The sequence below is a fragment of the Anser cygnoides genome, chromosome 15 (assembly GCF_040182565.1).
Source record: "Anser cygnoides isolate HZ-2024a breed goose chromosome 15, Taihu_goose_T2T_genome, whole genome shotgun sequence".
NCBI classification, from domain to species: Eukaryota; Metazoa; Chordata; class Aves; order Anseriformes; family Anatidae; genus Anser; species Anser cygnoides.
This window is the reverse complement of record NC_089887.1, coordinates 15,448,621-15,473,775: the sequence shown is the minus strand read 5'-3', so window position 1 is coordinate 15,473,775 and position 25,155 is coordinate 15,448,621. Positions and strand designations below refer to the sequence as shown.

At 35.4% G+C, this 25,155-nt stretch overlaps 1 protein-coding gene across 36 annotated transcripts in view; it reads left to right on the top strand.

Moving 5' to 3' along the window:
- RBFOX1 (RNA binding fox-1 homolog 1) overlaps nt 1–25,155 on the top strand; it is a 1,146,084-nt gene that overhangs the window by 522,726 nt on the left and 598,203 nt on the right. For 35 of the 36 annotated variants that reach the window (XM_013189461.3, XM_066977847.1, XM_048062436.2 and 32 more), the window contains exon 2: nt 23,497–23,544. The exons of the other annotated variant lie outside the window; for it this stretch is intronic. Coding sequence is in view for 22 of the 35 variants with exons in the window: in XM_048062480.2 (XP_047918437.2) it covers nt 23,497–23,544 (48 nt within the window). In the remaining 13 variants the exon portion in view is untranslated. The remainder of the gene's footprint in view (nt 1–23,496; nt 23,545–25,155) is intronic. 36 annotated transcript variants of the gene reach the window in all.

The window sequence follows — 25,155 nt, the reverse complement described above, 5'->3', positions numbered from 1 at the left end:
AGTAATTAGCTACATCACTACTTTTTTGGTTAAAAATGCTTTCTATTAGCGTATGTAGTGTCCATACGTATCTATTGCAGACACGAGCTGATGAGTAGTAGTAGCTTTTCAAGCACACTACAAGTTATGTTTTCTTTAGGAACACACAAAATTTCTACAGTCCGTGTTTCTACTTGTATGCGTATTTTAGGAATAAGCATAGTGGTGTCTCCAAGATGTAATTAAAAAAAAATAAAAATAAAAATGTGAGGAGCATAGTTTTATTGGGCTGCAGCATAAGTAAGTGAAATTATTTGAAACCACCTTGGTGTAACTGGTATTGTTTTTATTGCCTCTCCTCTGCCCAGCCCCCCCCACCCCCCCCTTCTGTCAATTTCTGTCTTGGGTTTTCAGCTCTGATTTATCAAAAATGTGGCTTTACTGGATATCTGACAAGAGAGATGCCAGTGCTTAGATTGGCTATTCAGCCTCTGTCCATTGGTCTAGGATAACCAACGTTTGCACCAAAAATTACCTTCTCTCCAGCTGGATAGGGACATTTCATCATCTTTAAAAACTGAGGCTACCATTATGTTATAATTGTTAGGCAATTATTTCCCATTCTATTACAAATTTACCCTCTGACCAATTCTAGCCATGATACATGTGGCAATGAGGGCAGGGAAGACTGATCAAAGCTTGTAAGAGTTCCTGTTGCTGCAATGCAACTAATTACCTTCTATCCCTGCTGCCTTTGCCACTGGTCACTTGTTTCTGAACATATATGTCATCTTTCCTAAAGCTTCCTGTTCCTAGGCGATTACCTTTTGTGCTCAGATTCCAGAATCACAGAATCATCTAGGTTGGAAGAGACCTCCAAGACCACCTAGTCCAACCTCTGACCTAACACTAACAAGTCCTCCACTAAACCATATCGCTAAGCTCTACATCTAAACGTCTTTTAAAGACCTCCAGGGATGGTGACTCAACCACCTCCCTGGGCAGCCCATTCCAATGCCTAACAACCCTTTCAGTAAAGAAGTTCTTCCTAACATCCAACCTAAACCTCCCCTGGCACAACTTTAGCCCATTCCCCCTCATCCTATCATGGGACACGTAGAATAGCCCAATCCCCACCTCACTACAACCTCCTTTAAGGTACCTGTAGAGTGTGATAAGGTCGCCCCAGAGCCTCCTCTTCTCAGACCCAGTGGCTGTCCAAGAATGAAAGAGGGGCATCACCCGGTTCTGTATTCACCTTTTTTGATGCTTGAACTTGCTAGAGGCTTAGCTGGGAGCTTAAATACTGTCCCTCTGCGTACACTTGCTGGGACACCAGACACAAATCCCCTTGCTGTATTTCATTCCCCTTCTGATTTTTTTCTTCACTCTGGAAGTCTACAGAAGTATACCTTCATTGACCCCACTCTCAAATTCCTGCTTTCTTATTTTCTGATCTGCAAATTCCTACTGTAGCCCCACCTCCTAAAACCACCAGATTTTGTTGAGAAAGAAGGCTTCATCGGGCAAAATGCAGCAGGTGCAGCTTCTCTTACTATACAGGAAGGTTGTAGCTTATGGAAGTCCTCCCAGCCCAGAAGATATGTTTTCCATTGTAGTCCAACCTTAATCTACTTTTTGGCTGGCACAGAACTGTTTCCTTTCATAAGTCTGCTTTTGCATCCTCTCAAGTAAAAACAAGAGTATTTTTACTTGTTTTGGAGAGTAACAATCACCTTTCGTCATGCAATGGAATTGCTAAATATGAAATAAACAGAGCTACAGCATTTGATGATCAGCTTTCTTTCCGTGTACTAAGAACAGTCAGTGTGGAAACACTGGAGTTTCTCAAAGGAATTTTTGTTAAGTGTTGGTCCAATCATTACATCAGTCACCAATGATTTCCCCTTCCTTTTCAGGAGAATTTCCACATATGGGAGGACATAATGCTTATTATGCAAAATATGAGGTGCTATTTAAATTAAATTTGGTAGAAGTTATTGATGTAGTGAAAGAAGGTGAGCAGAGGACCAAGCAGATAATTAGAATCTCAGGGCACGTGATGGATGGCAAGAGGCAGAACTGAGTTTGCTTAGAGGGTAAGAGGGTATTTTATTATATTCTTCAAGCTAGCCAATGGTATATAAAAGATAGAGCCAGACTGCTTGTGGAAGTGCACAGTGAAAGTAGGAGAGGTGATGGATGCAAGCTGCAACACAGGACCTTCCTCTCAGTTATTAGGAAAAAAATGTTACCAAAAGGTTACACAAACAGTGGAGCAAAGGACCGGAGAGGCTGGGGAATCACTGTTCTTAGATATATTGATAGAGTCGGGAATGTTTTAAGAAGAAATAGATATTGTCTTAACAGTAGATTATCCGTAACTGACCTGAAGAAACACAGTAAGTTGAGAAATGGGCTATTTTTTATTTATTTCTTTGAAGCATCTGATATGACCTCAGAGAGAAAGGTACAGAATTGGATGGGTCGATATTTTAAAGCATAACGTCTGTATTTTGTGTATAGTGTTTTCTTTTGGGGCTCTGTAATAGGCTTCCTATTCCTCCTACAAGTTTCCAAATTTTGCTTTCATCTTGAATAAGATTAGACTATTTTTCTAATAGATTCACTATCTTATACTATAAATGGTGCAAGTAGTGTATGTCTGTATGTGTGTAAATCATCAACCGTATGAGATTTCAGTTCTGTCTGCCCACTTACGAGGCATTTAAAATATATTTTTGATAATGAAAATCATAATGTTAATCTCACACAGAGATGGATTTTGAAATGCTTACTTGTGCTGATAAGCTTAAAGGGGAGGGAAATTAAGCAGCTTTTTTTTTTTCCTCAATTTCAGTTATAATCATTGCCTTTTTGCATTTTCTCCATCCCATTCTTTCCTTTCTTTTCCATTTTGTTTCTGTTACGTAAATAAAGATTTATAAAGTGTAAGCTTAATAGCACTAAACACATTGTTAAATTGGTAGAGATTTGGCAGAAAGCCCGGACTAATTAACACCAATTCCTACTCTATTGCCAATTTTTAACGGATCTTAGGACCAAATCTTTTGGAACTGAAGTTATACTGAAGGCATGTTGAAAATAGAAAATTAATTTGGATATGGCCACCTTGAGAAACAATCTGTTACCAGTATAGTGCTTGCTTTTTGTAAGTAATGAGATATATACAATATAAACAGATAACTTCCTTTTTGAAGCTTTATTTGTAACTAACTAAACTCTTCAGGAATTCTCTCCAATTATCTCCATACCTCTTCCTTAAGACTGAGATACTTAACAAATAATGACCAATTTTAGTATAGAAAGTCCAATTAGCAATATTTATTAAAGTTAATAACTAATTCAGTTTTTATAAAAATCTATTAACAAGAAAAACATGGTATAGCTCTCTAATATATATATATATATATGTAGCTCTGTACTTCAGAAATAACTGAAAGACTTAAAAAAAGGAAGGGATATTTATAGTGCAAACAGGATAGGATTATTTTACCTAACTTCAAACATATTAAGCATGCCTTAACTAGCTATTCAAGCTCCGTTCTTCAGCTGTGGTGTCATTGGAGAGGGATACTCCTCAGTGGCAGCCTGTCTCTGGTACCAATAGATGACTAACTTAGACAGCATGACTAACTAGCAGTCAAAACCAGGGGAGATGAATCCAGCCTGTAAGTAAAATGACTGAAAAAACATCATTTGGATAACTTTTTTACAAAGGCTTTTTGAAAGAACAAGAACATGAAAAAAAGTTTAGTTTCATCAAAATTTTCTGTCTTTTGAGCTGTCTTCCATTTATTTGACCAAGATGATTTTAGTGAAATTCTCACCTTCTTCAGGCAAAGTGTGTGCTTTAACCTTTGTACATTTAGGACCAGAGAGCCCTGAATGTTAAAAGATGATGCCCTGTGATTTAATACCCTGGCCCTCTACTTTTTCTTCTCCTTTGCCCTCTAGCTCAGAGACTGTCTTACCTAGCTATGATTTTGTATTACTCTAGTCATTGCAGCATGCTGCTGGTCAGAAATCAAATGTTAAATTGATCATTGCCAACTTCTGAACGTTAACTCAAGAAACATAAGCAGGGGGTTGGAATGAGATGATCTTTAACGTCTCTTCCAATGCAAACCATTCTGTGACTGTATGAAACCTTTGCTAAAGCCTCCTGCTTGCCCTTTGACATAAAGTGCTATCAGAAGTGTCAGGGGAATGTAAACTTAAGCAGCCTGTCATTGCACACTGATGCAAATCCTCTGTTGTTAATCTTGGTATAATAAGGAACTAGACAAATTGGAATTACCATTCAATTGAAATACTTGATACTGGATGCCTTAAAGCTCCCACTACTATTTGAAATATTAGTCTACTGTAACATACTAGACAATACTTCCTTTCAAATTATCTGAAATTTCATTTATTTTCTGTATAATGTCCTTGTTTCTGAAATTAAAGCATCGAATACATTTGATTATTTGGATAGGCTACCTAGGGGGATGATAGACTTCCTATCATTTCTGTTTTATAAGGACAAATTCAATAAAAATCTTTCAGAGTGGTTGGTTTGCATCTGATCTTGCTTCAGAGAAGTTGCATGATCTAGAGGACTTCCAGGCACATCTAAGAGTATTTAGATTGAGTTCATTTTGTACTCAAAATGAATACTTTTTGACTTTTTTGCATTTTTTTTTTTTTGTATTATCTAAACTCTGGTTTCTTAGGAGGAAAAAACATTTTTTCAGCCAAGCGGCTGCGAGGTATAAATGCATTCAGTATGTCTTAATTTTTATAAAGTGATATTGCATGGAAATGATTGGAGTAGAAATAATTGAATAGAAATAGAAAGTAGAAATAGATTGGTTGTTGGCCAGATTTTAATTTTTTACTGCCCAAGCATTTTTCACATTTTTCTTACCTGAAGACTTGGATAAGAGAGAAGACTAAACAATTCACCTGTGGTTATATGAAACAGTGATATTCCAGCTGAAAAAATAATTTTAAATATATTATTTGTCATCAAGGTGCTTGATATGTGACTAGCCTTTTAATGGCTTTCAGAAATGTGCTTCACGTAATTTGAAACAAGCTTTCTTATCAGTATGTGTTGCAATTAATTTAATCTTGTTTCTGTTATTTCCACAGTATTTTTCAATTCAGTGAACCTCATTACATTTGCAAGTGCATTAAATTAGAGTCTGGATAGAAGAGAGATGATTATCAGTTAATTTAATTATGTTTCTACATTTGCCCATTTAATGATATGTCTGCCATTGTTGTTGCAAGCCTTTTCTGCAGTTGCATTATGTAGAAATTAGTTCCAGCTCCATGTATAGTTTGTGTTACCTGATAACTCCTGACAACTAAATGGAGGCACATGTTCAGCAGTGAGTCTAATCAGAAAGCATTTACTCTACATCCAATGCAGTATGGAATATTCTTATTATATTCACTACATCATTTCAATATTTTTGGCTTTGCATATGTGATGCTGTTTTTTTTTTTTTTTTTTACTGTTTTACATTAGTAATTTAATTAAGAAACAGAACTTTACATTCTTATTTTGACTGAGAAGCAAGTAAGCATGCTATTGCACAAGTCTGTTCTAGACAGTTAAACAGTTTGGTTAAGGAATAAAGAAATGGTCTGGGCTTTTTTTTTTAATATATATATATGTGTATATCTACTGAAGAGGATCAATATACTTTAAAACACTGCATGACTTCTGGTAGCGCCATAGCCTATTTCTGTTAGTCTTCTGGTACAGAGAGATGATGGACTGTTGTGCTGGAATAGATAAAGGAATAGATAAACTGAGCTTTTTCCAAGACAAACACCAGGCTAACTCCAAGAATTAATCATCAAAACAAATCAAAAAGCCATAAAAATAAGATATTGGTGAATTATGAAGATTATTTTAGTCAGTTGTTCTTTGCACTTACAGTCATGAATACTGGTCATTTACTTTACTTATTTTCTTGTTTTCCCCATGCACATTTTTATTTCAGTTCTTCAGCGTCAGCTCTATATTACGAATTGAGGTAAAGTCCAAAGCACGATGAAGTCTTAATTAGAGCCTAAGGCAGCCAGGGGAAATCCTGTGGTGCCAAGAGGTCTTTCAAGATACAAAGCCACTGCGGATTGGGTTTTGTGCCTGAACTGGCCAGCCCATACAGCAGGAAAGCCAGATTTTCTCAAAGATAGGCTGCTGCTGCTGTAGGTAATGTAGAAAAGTTCTGTACTGTGGAACTCCCTGGTGTTTACATCTTATGAATAAGTAATGTGGCAGGAAAATAGCCTAATCTCTATCTACATGCACATGCAAGAGGTTTATGAAGACCTGAAAATAATTGTTGTATTTCTGACATGATAGAAATTGGCTATTTTCTTTGTAAGTTATTTTAATCCTTCTGATACTTTTGATGGGAGCAAGCCCTTTAACAAAATATGGCAAATTTAGTGCATGTTTGAAGTTGAGAGCTGTGTGTGCGCTCAGAGTGGGAGAATCAGGCTGAATAAACTCGAGAAAGACAATTTATTAAGCAGTCATTGCAGAAAACAGCCATCTGATGATTGTCTTATTGATGATGGGTGAGCTGATGCCCCAGGCATTAGTGGTATTACTTCTCGTTGTTGTAGAACTTGCCATTTGTAGGACACTCGTTTGAGTACTGCTCAGACTACCACGAGTTGTACATTACTTCTCCTCTTTCTAATAACTTCATAATTGCCCCTAACTGGCTTGAGTTTGACACAGCCCATACCATATGACGTACGCTCACTCCTATTTACGCCTATTATATATTTTTTTTCCACTTCATTTACTTTTACAGGAAAGTTATGTTCAGGCAAGGATGACTGATACGCAGGCAGTGCTATTTATACAGCAGTAATGGAGGGATATGCCAATATCAGATCAGTCAGATCCACTGGAGTGTCTGAAAATTAAAAATATTAAAATTATTTCATAGATGTGAGGAGTTTAAATCAGAAGACAAATCTTGTTCTTTCTTTTTCTTACAGCTATCCATCTGGGGTTTGAGCACTAACCTTGTGTTTGAGTTGTAACTGATGATTTTTTCAATATTTGACACTTTGTACCCGTTATTCTTTTTCTTAATAAATGAGTACAATCCTTACTGTCCCGCCCCATTTGCAAATAAACGTTTTGAATATCTGCCATTGACCAGGGTCCCTGGCAGAAACCTTTGAGCAGAGTCACTGGAAGAATTCCCATGGGCTAAACCACGATGTTGTGCTCCTTTCTCCTGGCAAAATCATCACTTAGAGACTGCAGGGCGGGGATGAATCAAGCCTTTTGTCCAAACACAGAAATAAAGCAAGGGTTAATTAACTAGTTCTGCCTGTAATAAATAGTGTCTGATTACAGAACTCTGCAACTAATGCCAAGGGCAGAAGAACAGATATGCCATTACTAAGAATAGCAACTGGGAAACAATGGATTTAATTAATAGATTAGTGAGATTTTTGGTTCTCCATTTGATATGCTGCAGAACAAAATCTTTCCTTAAATGAGAAAAGATTTATGGCTACTTGGTTTATCATCGTACTGTATTACAAGAGTTTTGCATTTTCTACTTAACTTTTCTAGAATTTCTCTGGTTTTGTTTTCCTGTTTTGTTTTGAACTACTCCTAATTTAGTAATTGACTATTACTTACTTAATTGTACTTGCTGTACAGTGAGTGATTTCTACTCTCCTACTTCTTGTCTATTCACTTTTGTGAATATGCCCCCAGACTGATATTTTTGGAGGGACCGAAAGGGAAAGATTAATCCCTTAGTATTCTGCGCTTGAAAAATACCGTGTGTCTTTTTGTCAGGAAGAATGCTTTCAAATCCTTCCTTCGTCTAAGCTACCATGCTTGACATCTCATTATTCGTTATTTGACTCAGCTGTTTCAGTTTCACCTTCACCCCGCTAATTAAGTAACTCATTGAATGTATTATTCAGTATTTGATTCCCCTATCTGAGTCAGTGGGAGATGGAAGCTGAAAAAAAAAAAAAAAAAGCCCCTTGATGGGATTAGAGAAAGGATTGTTGCTCTGATATGGGGGACTAGCATGAGAATGAGCTAATGAAGTTGGCAATACATGAATTTGCAAGTGCATTCTGTCACTTCAGCAAGTGTTTGGATGCCGGTGAAAGTATGGGGATTAGATTTGCTTTAAACTGATCATTACTTAACTAAGCAAATAGTGACTTGTTAATTGTTTCAGGACATCTGTGGTGTGAAAGAGGTTCTTGAGCTTTATTTACATTTTTGTTTCTCTCTTCAGCTGTTGTCCTGCAGGGTATTGTACCATCATGTGTCAAGTCTAGATATGAGCCTTAGCTATTTATGGAACTTGGCTTTGTTCATTGTTTTGGCTCTGCTACTAACTTGTATTACTTTCCAGTGCTTTTGGCATTTGATGAATAATTTATTTCATTTTTCTTGGATTGTAAATGTAAACAGGAGCGCTTTGCAAATGAGCAAACGCCAGCGTTGAGCTATAGGTTCTCTAATTGCATTCCTGTTGCTGTGAATTTGATTGCATTTGTAAGTAGTCTTTTAGATTAAAAGTGAAGGGTTATTACAATTAAATTCCTTTATGGGGTGGTTTAGAATATTTCTTAATATTTATATTAAACCTGAATTAAATGGAATTGTAAACAATATTCCTATCCACTTAAAATCTACATTTTTTTTATCATGCTGGTTAAGGGAAATCTTTCTTAATTTTTTTTTCTAAGTGTAAATTAACACAAAAATAAAATACCACCAGAGAAATCTAACTTAAAAGTATGATATTTACTTGTGATATAGAAGACTGAAGTTCTCCAGTGTGTGAATTGAATTGAGTAGGGTAAGGATTTGAGCCTCTTTCTTTAACTTCCTGTTGTTTTTTTTTTTTTTTAAAAAGAAAAAGAAAAGATTTGCTGTTCATTGTTCTGAGGTAAATGTAAATGGGGCCTCACTCTCCATCTCTCAGGGTTGGGTTATCTTTTTAGCTTTGATAAGAAATCCCTTCTGGGCTCTGAGAAGACAATCTCAGCAATAAGTCACTGAAAACACTGAAAACATGATAACTTCCAGAAAGGCATTCTGTGTGAGAACTGGTTATCTTCCACCAAAAATTCATTGGAAAAATTCCAATCGAGTCTTGCCTAGGACGTTGTCTCTAGAATAGTTGTCTCTAGAATAGTTCTTCAAAAAATACATTCAAATGAAATAGTTCAGGTAAAGCACAGTTCAAGAACTGCAAATTCTAGCAAACTCTTATCTCTGACTTTGAATGATTAATGTTCTTTCTACAGAAAAATAAAACTGATAAAGTTTTGTACTGAGTGTGAAGTTCATCCTCAACGGTTTCATGGCTAAACAAAAGGCAACCTGTAGCAATCTGTAGCAGCATCCATTTTTGTCTAATGTGTGTTATTTGTGTGTTCATTTTAAAGAAATGCATGGTTCCTAAAGCTAAATTCTAAAGCTTATAGGATATATCTAGGGTAAAAAACACTGAAGTCCAAGCTCTTTGCTTTGATGTTTGATGACACATTTGTTGTTTTTGTTCTGGAGTAAGAGTATGTTTTATCTGTTTATCTTAATCTATTTTCGTTCAGCACTCTTCTAGATCTTGAAAAGTGAAAAAGGTAACCTTTAGTAAGAAGCGATAGCTTTGGAACAGATTTGACCCCCTTAATTTGCTTTTGCTTGTGGAGTTTTGTTTGTCCTGAAGGTTATAGTTATCTGCAAAGAAAACCAAATGGAATGGGACATCTTTAGATTAGAATTCTGACAGCTACCTTTTTTATACTCATCTTCTTGCTAATGAGAAGATGCTTAAATATTTTATTAAGCTACTAAAAGATCGAGAACATTGTCCTTAATGAGACATTAAGAAGAAAAAACTGTACTGTCAGTTTTTCAGTTGTTTGAGACAATGAAAAAATTTACTGTCTTATCATACTAACAAGGGCTCATAATATTTACAATTGTATCAGCAAACTGAACTTTTATGCAGCTATTTACTTGTTTTACACTTGTTTAAAGTCATGCTTTTTAATGGCTTTCCTAGAGACGTGCTCAATCTGATTGGCTAGCAAAAATTTTCTGCTGTTTTATTCTAATGAGAAAAATAAGTTAATACCTATGTAAACTTAGCCAAGATTTTTTTACATTTTACATTTTTTAATGTAAAGAAAAAAGTGTAGTTAATCACTTTTTTCTATGTATTACCTTAGTGCTTTTGATTTTTTGCAGTTATACATTTATATTTGCACAGGTTATATAATAAAATGCTGAATTGCACTCCATTTTTATGCAGTGATGTTATTGTTTTGATTTTGAATTAAAAGAAATAATGAAATAGCACTTATATCTCACTTTTTCACAATTTTAAATAGAACAATGTATTGATTGCACTGCATAGGGAAATGAAAACCCTTAGGCTTATGAAATTGTTTTTAGCTGTGTTCTGAAGTTTGGGCATTGACTTGAAAATTGTCATAACTACTTCATGAATATGTCTGGTTTTGACTTACTTTCAATGCGCAGTAGCTTATTTTAGAACTTTAAAATACTTTTCACTTAACTTTAAATAAGAAATGATTATTTGTATCAAAGGCTCTAAAATATCTCAACTATATTTCAAGAACTTTATGTCCCTCAGATGGCAAGAGCCATGATAGTCATGCAGAGTGCTCCACCCAGTATCTTTGTTAAGGACAACTTATTCTAATGTCTTCTAATATTCTTTTTATATGCAAGTAACTTTCAAGAGTTTTTTTTTTATTTCCCCCCCCCCCCCACGCTAACGTGTCTGTAGTTATGACATATAGAAATTACGTCTGAGGTTTATAGTTATATAGTTATGACATATGTTATATACATATATAATATTATATATAGTTATATATATTATGTCATATACTTATGACATCTAGAAATTATGTCTGAAGTAAATCTGCTAATCAAAGTCTTGAAGCCTTTGTTCTTTTCTTCAATCTTGTCTACAAGTAGTAAGATGCACTCATGCCCATACTGCATTACCTCATGTATGGCTAGGAATATACAGAACCCCCCCGTACTCTGCCATGTCCCGCTGCGCTGTGGACCGTGCCAGCACCAGAGCTGATCGCCCTGCTGAGTGAGTTTCGAATGAATGAATCACTTCTCTCTCTAAGTGTGTAGTTGTAAAAATATCCCAGCAGTTACCTAAGGCCATGCCACAGACTCTCCTGATTGGTATCATGTCAGTGAGGATGTAAACATACGATGTATTCTGAAGTAGATGTAAAAAATACTCCTGTTGTAGACTATCATTTTCCCAAATTATTCTTCCTTGAAACAGTTATATATAAATCATATTCACAACTTTTTATTCAAAATATATGTGATCATTAATAAGCCTACAACTGACTTGGGGGGAAAATAAAAGACCCTCATTAATACCAAAATTGAATTCCAGCAGTAAGTTACGAATGCAGACTTCATTGTTTCTTGCTATATCATGCAATGTCTACGAAAAGGGAGTGCAAAATCTGTATGGAGATAGTGAATATATTGTATGATTGCTGTACTAAAGAAACACGATTTAAGACTTGTAGTTACTGTGATTTTCATTTCTGGAATGAAGAGCTGTTACTCAGTCTTGCAGGAAAGGTAATAGCCATTTTTTGTCATAAAGTAAATGCCAAGGTTTTTAGAACAAGAAATATTGCTTTTCAGAGAACAATATAGTTGAGAGCATAGACAATGTGGCAGTGGATGGCTGAAATATCTGCTGGGGATGGGTATGGAAAACCTCAACAAAAGAGCCTGCATCAGCTTCAGAGATTGGTAAGGCTGGTTTTAGTTTTTAGTATTAAGGTAATTTTTAGTATTAGTTTTAGGTCTAGTTTTAGTATTAGGGTAACTTTTTATATAGTCATTGAGTTGTGCATGAAATACCCATGATATCATTTTCTAGGTGGATTTAGACTCTTAAAGTTCCCGTCGCGCTTCCAAATTGTTTTAACAACAGCAGTCAGTTGTTGATAAAGTAGTTGCTGGGAGTGACAGCTGAGAACAGGTATTTTTACTTTCGAAGATACCAGATGGGAATTAGGTAAAGTGTGGTGAGCTGAAACCTTCAAAAGACATGCACAGTTGGGTAGTGAAGTTCATGTGTTGTTTTTTTTTTTTTTGTCTGTCAGTTTGGTTTTTTTTTGGTTGTTGCTTTTTTTTTTTTTTTTTCAGAATTGCAGGAGGTCTGAGGACAAGAGGAGTTAATGTATGCCTTATCTGTTTTTTGATTATTGTCCTCTAGAGTCTTTTATAACTTTGACATCGTCTTTTGGAAATTGGTCTTTTGAAGCTTTATTTATAAATTATTATTTTAAACATTAGCATTCTAAAGTGGCCTGTACAGGCAGTATTTTGTGAAATAGCTGTGATATAGAATCTCAGTGTTCGTGTTGTTTAGGTAGAAAACTGTGTACTGCATCTGCTGTTCTGAAGGTTATTTCAATCTCTTTAAACATCAACCTGATGTTGGCTTTACTATATCATTACACCATGTCAAGAAGCGGATCTCTTCTGCCTGATATAGTGAACATGATGTTAGTAGTATGAAACAATCTGGTATAATTTAATAAATATTATTATTTGATTATCATCACATAATGTCATAGAACATATCTCTCTGGCTGCATCATTAATAATCATTAGGCAGAGCAGTGTAAATGGTGATGATTACCTTCAGTATTTGTATTGCAAAATTGGATGCTGTTTTAGATTTGTTACTTTGAGTAAATTAAAACCAATGCAGGAATATCATATTTAATTAGTTTAAATTCACAGGAAGTGAAAAGGTACTTTATAGTTACTGGGAATTTAAAGCTACAGAAACAAGGAAACAAAACTGTTAGTGAATTTTAGATTATTTTACTTGAAAGTTCTTCATGATCAATCAGTTTTATTGTGTCTCTTAAAATGTATACCAGTTATGACTATAATTTCACAGCACTCTGAGAACTCCAAAGGGAAATAACAGAACTTACCACATTTTCTTCTGTAAACATTGGTCATCCTAACAACTTTGTTTTGTTATAGTAGTTTCATTATTTTTACTTTGGGATTTATTATATTTCTTTCATGAGTCAGTAGCTCATGCAAGAAACATTTTATGTGACTCAAATGTTTTTAAGGGTAACCTTTATGTGCATGAACTGTCATATGTTTAAAAAGAAAACTGAAAATAAGGCTATATAAAAGCAGCAACCAAAAATTGCACGTCTCTTCCTAACATTATACTAATGCATCCATGATTTTTCTACAATTGAGAATTACCAGCAATTTATCTTAAAAATGCATTTAATACTTTCTATTTTCATAAAAAATATATTAGTTTTAACTGCTAAATCCATATTTTTGTATCATCCTTTCAGTCTTAACTATTGAAAAGCAGTGAAGTATGTTTTGAAGAATACCAGCTCTATTTTAGTAGTAGATACTGCCATAAACTTTTTGTTGTTTTGTTGTTTATGTTCAGCTATGACAAGACATAACAGTATTTTGTAGTTAATGGCTATATGAACAGCAAAATAAGGAACATGTATTACTTGTCAGCCTATGTTCTATACTCCCATCTTGGTTGAAATGATAGCAGGATTGATTAGTTGTTGTTGCTAAAACTAAGGATTCATAGAGAGATTGTGGATATTTTTCCTCTATGCTTCAGAATTTGCATTCAGTCTTTAAAGGGAAAAACAAAACAAAAAAGCCCACCCTTTCAGAATTTATTAGGATAATAAATCTTAAATAGATCTAGCAAAAAGAACGTAGTTCAAAAAATTGATCAGGTTGAATAAAACTGTATTAACCTGCCTCATAAAGAAAGAGGGAGAAATGTATTTTTCTGCTATAATGTGATTCTAGTAGCTTTTTAGTTTAAGGGAAATGTCTGCAGTTACACTTACTGTGGGTTGAAAATAATTCATCAAGGAAGTGTTCTGAATTGAGAAGCACTGCCATTTGTGCTCTATCAAAAATTGGTTTTGATGTAATCAATTTTTTAGAACTTGCAACTGATGTACTGGTTCTATTTTACTTTTAAATTGTGCAGCTTAGATATTATTCAGTATTCATGTTTGGGTAACTTGATTAAACTAGAAAAAAAATTACAAGAAGTCTATAATGTGCAAACAAACAACAACTGAATACATACTAATCAATCCTTTTGTAATTTGTCTCAACCAGTACTGAGACAGAACTGTCCTTCTGCAAAATATGCCAGGGCTGTTTGTTCTTAGTGAACGTGTTCTGGGCATGTTAGTATTTATGTGGGCCTTAGCATCTCTTTTGGGGGGGAAAGAGCCAAGAAAAAATGGAAGGAGTAATTCTCATCTGTATGCTTACTTCAAAAGTTATGTGTATGTTGGTACTGAGGCATTGATGTGGAAGGTAAAGACTGAATTTCTGCATGCTCGTGAAGAAGAGCATGTGCTGGAGATACTAGGTGCTGATGGATGTTGAGCAGTAATACATCCATGGCACTGACATTCCTCATCCCTGCTTACTTTCCTTAGCAGGCTTCAATTCCGTGTTGTCTTAGCTTCTTTTTAGGGGCACTGTGACTAAGTGTAGTTCATCAGCATTTCAGTGCTCTCATTTGATCAGTGCCTTTTTTTGCCAATTTATCACCTTCCTAAAAAGATTAGGAATAGAATTGGGTTCTAATGTCTTCATTACTACATAGACTGGCAGGTACTTACAAGGAAACTGGTCTTGTATACCTTAGATCGGGCATAGAAGAAGGAAAATAGAACACATCTCAGTCACTTTCTTCTTGACAGTAGTTACTAAAAAGTATGAAAATAAATCAGTGCCGTTGCCACTCTAAAATCTACAAGCTTGTAGTCTATTTAAATTCCTTATTTCTCTTGGATGTTAAAGGATGTTAAAGCAATAACTGTACTCATCAGAGCTTCTTTTTAATTTGCTCATTAACGTATAGCCTTTTGGATGCAGTCTTCACTCATGCGTTTGCTACCACGTTCTTAATCAGTGTCAGCATAGACACTGCTATGTCAGGAGTGTTACGTATAGAAAACTTAAGTGTTTAGTTGCTGTTCAAACTGGTAACTTTAATATAAATTTTCATTGCCATCTTTTAAGATTTAATATTTGCTAACCCCTAAATTTCAGTCTTAACCTGATGTTTTTCAAGTTTTGAACAGCAAATTCCTAGATACTTCTGCATGATAAATTAATCTCTTGAAATAATATGTATTTTTTTCCTAAAATGCTGCATATTTTTGTTGTTTTGTGCAGTTATGATCTAAGGGCATAGACAGAAGGTAAACTCAGAAGTGGTGGTTTTTTTTTTTTTTCCTACTGGACTAATGAAAACATGTTTGAAGAAATTGGATGAGCTGAGGCACAGGAAGGCTTGTTTCTCTGCAGTGAAGACTTATCTGTCTCTGCATAAGAGTGTAATTAAGAAAAGGACAAATAAATCAAGGGTGAGAAAATGAAAATAATTGGGAAAATCTCATATGCCCGAGTCCATTTGCTTTATCAGCAAGCAGATATGTACAAGTTCCTTCAAACATGTCTATATTAATGACAAAAGTCAAGCTTTTCATCTGTCAAGAAGTTTTCAGCTCTTGGTAGCTTTGAAAATTGCAAATGAACACAAACAAAACTCTGGAATCAGATGAGAGATTGGGTTATCCGCTTTCACAGCCGGGCGGTGGGTGGATGTGTGGGAAGGGCACATGTTGGAGTTGCTTCAGATGTACATTAAAAATACAGCAGTATTTTTACAAACAGTTTTTTTTTTTTAGTATAAAATTTCTCAGTTCAGTATCCCAATAATCCTTTAAACCTTCTCTCTCTACTTTTACCTAGAAACAAAAAGAGTAAGCTCCCCAAAGACTGAGAAACTTTTAGATCACTGATCAGATGGATTTCTTTTTGGACTCCAGACAAACAGCCCTGAGAATAACAACAGGGAAAGATGCAGATGACCCAGTCTTCTGCTCTGTGCTTATAGCTTGTTAGAAAGAGGCCTCTGTTGCTTCAGAAACATTAGTAAATGGAGATAAAGCTATTGCTTTCATTAATACAACTCTTTTCTTACACTTTTGACATGGCAGCTTTTGAAACCATTGGAATCCTGGGACTGGTTTCTTAATGTGATGAGGCTTGTGCATGATTCCTTCAGTTGCTAGGGATGAACTTAGTAAAGACTTGAATGGCACATACGAAGGTTTCATTTTCCATTTCTTTTCTCCTTCAGTAAGTATTATTGCGTGGTTAATTTGTTCTCTGGGATGGATAAAATAGAACTAATATGAAATTCAAATTAATTCTTCTGCTGGTAGCCTGTTTGTTAACAGCAATAATGAAATATAATGGATAACGGACAGTGAAAAAGATTAAGTATTTTCCTCAATTATTCAGGGCTTTGATATATTTAAGCACTTAATAAAAATATCCAGAAAAATCATAGAATTACAGAATGGTTTGGGTTGGAAGGGATCTTAAGGATCATTAATTGCAAGCCCTTGCCATGGGCATGGACACCTCTCCTTGCGCACTGCCAGGGATGGGGCACCCGCAGCTTCTCTGGGCAGCCTGGGCCAGGGCCTCATCACCCTCAGACTAAAGAACTTCTTCCTAATATCTGATCTAAATCTACCCTTTTTTAGTTTAAAACCATTACTCCTTGTCCTGTTACAACCCCCCCCCCCGACGAAGAGTCCCTCCCCAGCTTTCTTGTAAGCCCCCTTTTGGAAGACCGCAAACCAATAACCCAGAGTTTGACTGAGTGCTTTTTCAAATATTTCTACAATTCTTTTGTTTAACATTGGGTTACCTTTATGTATGCTTTAGTCATCCAAAGGAACCGGCTCCACTTCATAGATTTTTAAAACTGATAATACCCTTTTATTTCTCATTCTGCAGCATTTTAGCAAATTGGAAAACAGCGTTATGAAGCAATGGCCTAATTTGTATTAGCGCTTGTTGGGATGCCAAGGATGGGTGTAAAATACCCGATCAACCTGGTCAGTGTAATAGATTTATCTATCATAGGAAAGTTGAGCAAGATTTCAAGAGGTTATTTGCTTCCACCTACTGGCCATTCCTGATATTACAGACAAAACCTACAGGCAATACTTTAAAACTTCCAGTGTCTCATTTTTCCTCCTTCAGGTACAGGCAATGGGAGTAGTGTGTGTACATATGACTTCTCTTTGCTGTCTGCATTTCATTACTTTCAAATGAAAAAAAAATAGCAATTGAAGTAACTTTTCTAAAGTTTCTAAACCTGTACACTTTATATTTTTTCCCTTGTTTTTGTTGTTGTTCTTTTGTTTGTTTGAAGATTTTGTTTTGAGTGTTATGATAGAGAAGTAGTGGGAAGATTTTGGATAGCAGGAAGACAACACACTAAAAAATGTATGATGAAGGATGATATGATAAAGGCATGCACAAGTATTATTTATGTTAGCATGAGTAGTGGTTAGTTGGGGATGTTGATTTCTCTATTTCTATTTGCTGTTCAAGAAGTAAACTTAAATATATAATTGCAGAAGCCATATAAAATAATTGTGTGGAGGTTTCTACTGCATCCTAAAGCCAAAATATCATCCAGAGTCACGCTATCACTAATGATTACTTTTACTTTCTAGATCCTTCCTTTTATTTCTCTTCAGTAACACGTGTATAATGCTAATGCAGAATGAAGGTGCTAGAGAGATTTCCCAAGGGCCTAGTATATTAAACTTTAAATTTCCTGAAACGTATGAATCATCAAAAAGAGTAAAATTGGGATGAGGGAACGGAGCCTTCTCAGGACTGAAATGGGTGTCACAACTGATGTATTCTGTACTATGCACTTTCAGTATATCTTGCTGTCAAGTTATCTAAATCAGTTGTCCCCAAAAAAGCACTGAAAAACAGTATGTGCCTATTGTTCTCACTTTTCTCTCTGGTAAGCTACAGTACTCAGTACAACCAACAATTTAATACCAGTTGGTCACTAAGGGAACTAAATCTGATAAATGTTGGTAGGACACTTTAAGGCTACCTTTCAGAACTCCGTGCCTACAAACAGAGATGAGTATAGTTTCACCACCACAGTTACTGGAATTCTACTGGTAAACATATGTGACAGCATCCCTTATGGCTCTTCGTTCAAGTTGCGTTTGTCCTTTGCTGCTCCTGATACACTGCATAAAGCCTTGTTTTGTTTCCTTGCAGCTACCCAACAAAACAGGCAAAATAGGCAATTTCCTTCTGTGCTGTCAAATCAATATTCAAAAATAGAATTCTTAATATGTTTATAGTATTATAATTTAATTGGCTGTTAAGCAGTAACACCTAGTTTAAAAAAAAAAGTGATGGTTTAAACTGAAATGGATGAGAGTTTTCTATTTTAATGATAGTATATGTCTATAATTCATTCTTTCCATGTTTCCCATGAAATTTCCCGTGAAGTGTTCTATTACATAATTTGTCTAAAATACAAATTCTTCAGGAGCAACAAATTTTGCTGGTGTTTTAACCTTAACATGAAAGAATGTAAAAGAAAGTGTCTAAAATACTGTTCAATTCTCTATGATTTTACACTTGCTTTACAAAAACTGTATTGCTTAGTCTCAATTCACACAGCAGGGAGATTTGCAACATACCTATCAAAATGACAACACTTGGTTGTTTTGCACTTACAGAGAGTGGCATAGATATCTCCCAGAGAAGAACATTCTGATTTTTTTTTTTTTTTACTTCTTACTCTGTATTTAACAGATGATTCATTTCAATGTATTTTTTTCAAGTTTAATTTCCATGTATGTTTTTCTTTAAATGATGTAGATGATGTATACTGAAATGTTTATATTTAAACATAAATATTTTTGAAGCCAGTTACTTGACTGGTTTAAAGAATTATACCACTAACCATTTCATAAAAATCGGTTTGTTTTGCTTGAGCAGTTAGAGGTTTACATATGCTTGCACATCCCAAACATGAAATGCTCAGGTCACTCAAGGAAAACTTCTGAGATCAGGTACAATGGGTAATAAGGTGGTGGATCACATTTGTTCAAGAAAGACTTGATTGTAGACTTCCTAGAAATATCAAGCATACAACAAGAGTTGCTTTTATGAAACAACTTGTTTCTGTAGCAGTGACTTTTTTTCCAATGAGTCCAGCATAATTCAGGAACCAGAATTCCATGTTTTCCAGAATCCATTCCCTTGCTCAGGCTCTTAAAATGTTGTGTGTAGCTTTGTGACAAACCAACTGTACTAGCCAAGTAAAAACTTGATAAATTAATTGTGACAACAATAAATTGAATAGTCTTTGAAAGACAGTGGATGTGTTGCTTGTGCCAGATGGTTTCCTTTTTGCCAGTAGTGTGGTCTTCCACGGGAAGTGGGAAGTTCTTTGTTGCCTTTTTCTTATTTTGCACCTGCCACAACTGTACTTTATGAATGTATGGACCACTCTATCAGTATGACCTACTGTTGTTTTTGAATATAAACGTATTGGAAATTACAGCTTATTATTCAGCTAATAATTTTGCAAATGACTGCTTTTAGAAGAGACTGATTCTCTGCTGTTGTTCGTTCTTCACCTACTGCACCGATTTCTTTCAGTGATATTAGAAATATAGAATTTGTGAGGTATGTTTTCTTAAGCCTCTTTAATCTCACTTTTTTTTTTTTTTTCAGGAAAGAAGACATAATAATACCATAGGTGGTACTGCTGACAAATTGCTTTTTCACTGCTTTCATGTGGCTAACCACTTTGGAATAAGGATTCCTGAATTCTCCTTTAGTTCTTTAGGTACCCAGTCAGCATCCTTAGTTATCGTTTATCAGAACATACACACTGTGATTTGTTAGGGTTTCACCATTTAAGAAAGATCCTGTTCAGGAATTTGAGCTTTTTAGGGTGTTATACGTTAAACAGTTGTTACAGGCTGGATTGTTATCTAATAATATGACTGAAGCATGCTTGTCAAAAACGGTTTAGGAAATATTTTAAAATTAATATTTGGAATACAGAAACAAAACATAAATGGAGCTTTTTTGTGTGTGTGTGCATTTATCCTTGTGCCAAAGTCTAAATTCAGGTCTCTCGAAGACACAGCAACTATTTCTTCACCCTAGTATGACTTCACTTAATTTCAAAGATAAGCAAATACTTCTGTCTTGTTGTCATCAACATCCCGTAACACTGAAAACATACTTAAGTAGTTTTCATTGCTAATGACACAATGGTTAATGTTTAAATAATGCTTCCTATATATTTAGATCGAACAGCAAACACTGTGAAACAAAATGATTACCTAAAAGTCATGCAACAGTTCAGGGATAAAACTTCTTCAGCCTACATCTTTCCCTTATGGCTGGCATCAGCTAACTTCCAGGCGCATTGCTTCAATTCCTATCGCAGCACCGAGTGTCTCAGCTAGGTTGGCCTCAGCTGTTCTCAGCAGGGCTGCCCCATGCTTAGTTTGTACCCTTTGCCTTACTGGACATAGGCAGTCATGTAAGGTAAACTGTGCTGGGAGGAAGATGGGGTTTGCTTCACCCGCATAAAACTACATTTTTTGCTTCACATTGAATAAGAAATGCTTATGTGGTGGTTTCACACCGGTAGGCAGATAAGCACCACACAAACTGCTCTCTCATTCTTCAGTAGGATAGGGGAGAAAATGTGATGGAAAACCCCCATGGGCGGCAGGTCCCCCCAAACCCCCTGCTCCTGCATGGGCTCCTCTCCACAGGCTGCAGCTCCGGCCCAGGGCCTGCTCCTGCGGGGGCTCTCCATGGGCCGCAGCCTCCTCCAGGCCACATCCACCTGCTCCACCGGGGGCTCCTCCACGGGCTGCAGCGTGGAGATCTGCTCCGTGTGGGACCCGTGGGCTGCAGGGGGACAGCCTGCTCCACCAGGGGCCTCTCCCCAGGCTGCAGGGGAACTTCTGCCCCATGCCTGGAGCACCTCCTCCCCTCCTCCTGCACGGCTGTGGGTGTCTTCAGGGCTGGTTCTCTCACCTTTCCTCACCCCTCTCTCCCAGCTGCTGTAGCACAGCAGTTGTATTTTTTTTTTTCTCTCCCTTTCTTCAGTCTGGTCTCCAAAAGTCCAACCAGCATTACTCACAGTGCAGCTCTGGCCAGCGGCGGGTCCCTTTGGAGCCAGCTGGCTCTGCTCTGGCATGGGGCAGCTGCTGGGCTCCTCTCATAGGGGCCATCCCTGCAGCCTCCTGCTACCAAAGCCATCCCACCTAAACCCAATACAGCTTAGGAGCACATATTTCTTAAAAATTGCTTATAATGGGCATTAACGATGACAAAATATGAAATTAACATAGTCTCTAGCTAGTAGAAAGGATCATGCTTTTAGTTCTTCAGCAAGGTATGCCGATCATATTGAGTGTTCATAATAACTATAGCAGGAATTAGATAGAAACTCTTTTATTCCACGTTTAGTTAATTTAGGTCAGTTTAATTTAGTATGCAAGATAGAGCCACTGTTGTCCTTGGCGATTTAAAAGATCTAATTCATTTTTTGATTAACCAACAAATATGTTGGGGACTGTTTCGTTATTTCCAAAAGGTGACCTGGGTCATAGCTAGCAGGTGAAAAGGCCTGGATAATAAAGTTTGCATTCATTTCTCCATGTCAGAAAGCTTTTTAAACACTGAACTTTGTTCTTCATGCACTTTAGGAAAAAAAACAAAAAAAAAGGAATTACAACCAAGCCGGCCTGTAGGCTGGTAGTATTTCCTTATCTGCAAAATGGGAGGAGAAGCACGGCAGGCTGCCAGGAAGCCACACCTGAAAGAAAATTTTTGAGTATTACATTCCACAAATACAGCTTGGTTTCCCAGGAAAAGTATTTTGAATGAAAGGAATGTTTGACAAACCGATTCACGTGATGCATAAAACTAGCTAGAATAACAAAGATTATTTTGTTGGAAATATGCTGCTTGAGAAGTGAGAGAGAATAGGATATGCCTAATGAAAACGTCTTTAATATATCTTGCTGTGAATAAAAATAATTTTTCAGGAAACCTTGATTCATCTTACTTGACTGAGTGATTTTCTTTTTTTAATCTTTTATGGGTATATGGCTTAGGTCAGAAGACTTTGATGTTGAAATAGTATCAGTCCTTCATTTAAGACGAATAGGCATGGTCCTCAGGAAACACAGCATCGTAATTTAATTTGTTTTCATTTTCAGTGGAAACTACTATTAGCTGTCAGTCTTAAATTTGTGGTTTGGGATTTATGTAACAAGTAACTCTAGCTAATAATTCAAAAGCTGATGAGAGTAGTTCTAGCGTCAGTAAGAGGCTGGGGAAGGACTTACTTTTAACAAACAAAATTGGACCTCATCTCTGTGCCATTTTTTTCTAACAGGAGTCTTCAAAGTTGCAGTATGTAAGCAAAATTACCTTCCAAAAATACCATCACAAGAAAAGTGAAGTTAAAAACGAAGAAGAAACGTAATAGGTCACGTTAATCTTGTCTACAATCTAATGGCTTGAAATACACGTGGTTTATTCAATTTTCAGGGATAACTTCTTGTACAAAGGGATAAAATGAAGAAAGAAATGCCTTTATTTTGTGATTATTTTGTGGTTTTTTTTTTTTGATATATTGTGATATTTTTTGTGATAACAATTCTCTCGACATGTCTTCAGAAAAAGAGAACATATTCTCTGTTCATCTGCTAGCAAAATCCTGACTGTTTAATGAGAGTCAAAATGCCTTAGAAATAAACATATTTTGGGTGTCATTAGATTTAAGATCATTAGTTTGATTCTTGAAGTCCAAGTTATATGCGTGTGTATATATACTATATATATATATTTATATAAAATTGATGCTTGAGTATTCTTGTATTTTTCAGTGGGGATTGACACAAATATCTTCAACCTATCCAGTAGTCCATAAGTATAAATATGGACTATGTATTACAGTTTTCAGACCAGGAAACACAATAATACATTGTCAATTTTAGAGTCCTAGTTAGCACTTCAGTTAACAGACAGAAGTTTGAGCATTTATTTATCCTCTTAAGCTGACAATGATCTTACCTTTAAAAATCTTTGTTACCAACAGTAATAGAATAGAAAAAAAGTAAACAATTACATTTTATCAAGATGCAATTGGAAAAAAAAAACCTTACACTTTACAGAGATCTTATCTTGTGAACTATACTTTATTGAAAAAAGTTTTGTTTATTTTTTTCAATCCTATCTTTCAGTTGACAACACATCTGCTTGTAATGAAGTTTAATAAACCTTCCTTAAAGCTGTAATACTAAGTATTGTACCTTTAAAGGTACTGTGAATACAAAAATAATACAGTAATATATAATAGGTTGAGAAACCCGTTTTTCAGACTTTGATGCCTTTTCTTCATTTGGAGTTATTCTTACAGCCCTGAAGAATGTGCTTTCTGACACAGTCTTCTCTGTTTGTCTTTTCAGGATACTAAATCAGAGTGCAATTCCTGTGTAGAAACTGAGGACAGAAAAGTAAGTTGCTTGTTTAAATGTAATTTATGTCAGGCCAGTCTAGTAAGTATTTCTTTGATTGGTTTATGTTTTCAATTTAGCTATGTGAAATTATTTTAAGTTGTTTTATGTATGTGTGTTAAAGTTTTCTAACAATGCCTTACCTAATGTAGTTGTATTTTAACTTCAAATGGTACAAAACACCCTTACTCTATTGAATGTGCTTCCATTAGAAATATACCTACTTGTTCAGAAGAGAATTATAACCTTACTTTTGTGAAACTATGAATGGCCTAAAAGACAATTGCACTTCCTATTCTTAATTCCATTAATAGTAAAATTACTGCATGGTGTCTTTCATGATAATGCTGGCATACCAAGTTAAATACTCTTAAAATAGCAAGATAAGGGCTACTTCCTTTTGCTTGTTAAGCAATGTTTGATATTGATTTCTTTTCCTTCTAAATGGTTGCAGTCTAGAAAAAAAAAAAAAGCTCTTATATTATTTCCAGTTTTATTGTTAGTGAGTATAAAAAGTGTATTCTGTTCTGTTCTTTGCCTTGTTAGCTTGTTTTATACTACATTATGGCATGTATACTTGAAAATACCTGAAAAAAAGTACATTTTTGATTTAGATACTTAAATTGAAGTGTTATCAATTTCCACTCAACAGTGAGAGATGTGGAAAGCTGCCTTCTAGCACTAACAGTTTAATACTCTCAAGCTATGTTTTGAAACAGCAGGGTTTTATGTTTAATTTAACATCATGTTAACTGTGCCATTATGTGTAAAATCAATGTTCTACTACTCAAATTTCCAAAAGTTCTTTGTTTTTGAACTTCTTTTGGCTTCTGAATTTTTCCATGATTATTCAGTGACTTCTTATTTCCTTAATGATAATCAAGTTCTTTTTGTTGTAAAAATGAAATTTTATTAATTGTCATCCCAGATGCATTTGAGTTGTTCATGATAGCACACGTTATAAAATACTGTTATTCAGGTCTGACATAAAATGACGTTGAAGTTACTGCAGGAAAGCAAGATTCATGTGCTTTATGTGTTATGTGATGGAAGTTCTTCAGAATTTTGATGATTTTCAAAATTTTCAGGAATGAAGAGAGGAAATTATTTTCAGTTAGACAAAAACACACTGAGAATTCAATTATGATAATAAAATGTGAATATAATTAAAATAGAATGTATGTCATGTCTTAAATGCCTATCAGCTGTTACTAGTCTCTGATTATTGAAGTCCACTATAAAATTTAAGGAATTCTCCTTGTTATTTACACTCCTACTGTTTTTTTCAGTTCACTGGGAGGTTTGTTTTTTTTTTTTTTGTTTTCTTTTTTTTCTTAAATGCATTGTAGTAAATGAAATTTTTTTTTTGGGGGGTGAAATTCCCAAGTTTCTCCTGCTTTTTATGTAAGATTTCTTTTTTAGGCTTCATTAAGTTTGAACTGCTGATAAGTTATGCCTTCTCATATCTTATGCAGTTCGTTCCATTATTTTCTCAAGCATTTTGCAGAGATATAGTGAGCTGAATGAAGGTTCATATATTCGTGCATTCATGCATTTCTACTGGAAACCTTAAACTGGAAGCTGGAATCTAGTTCTGGATTACTAAATCTG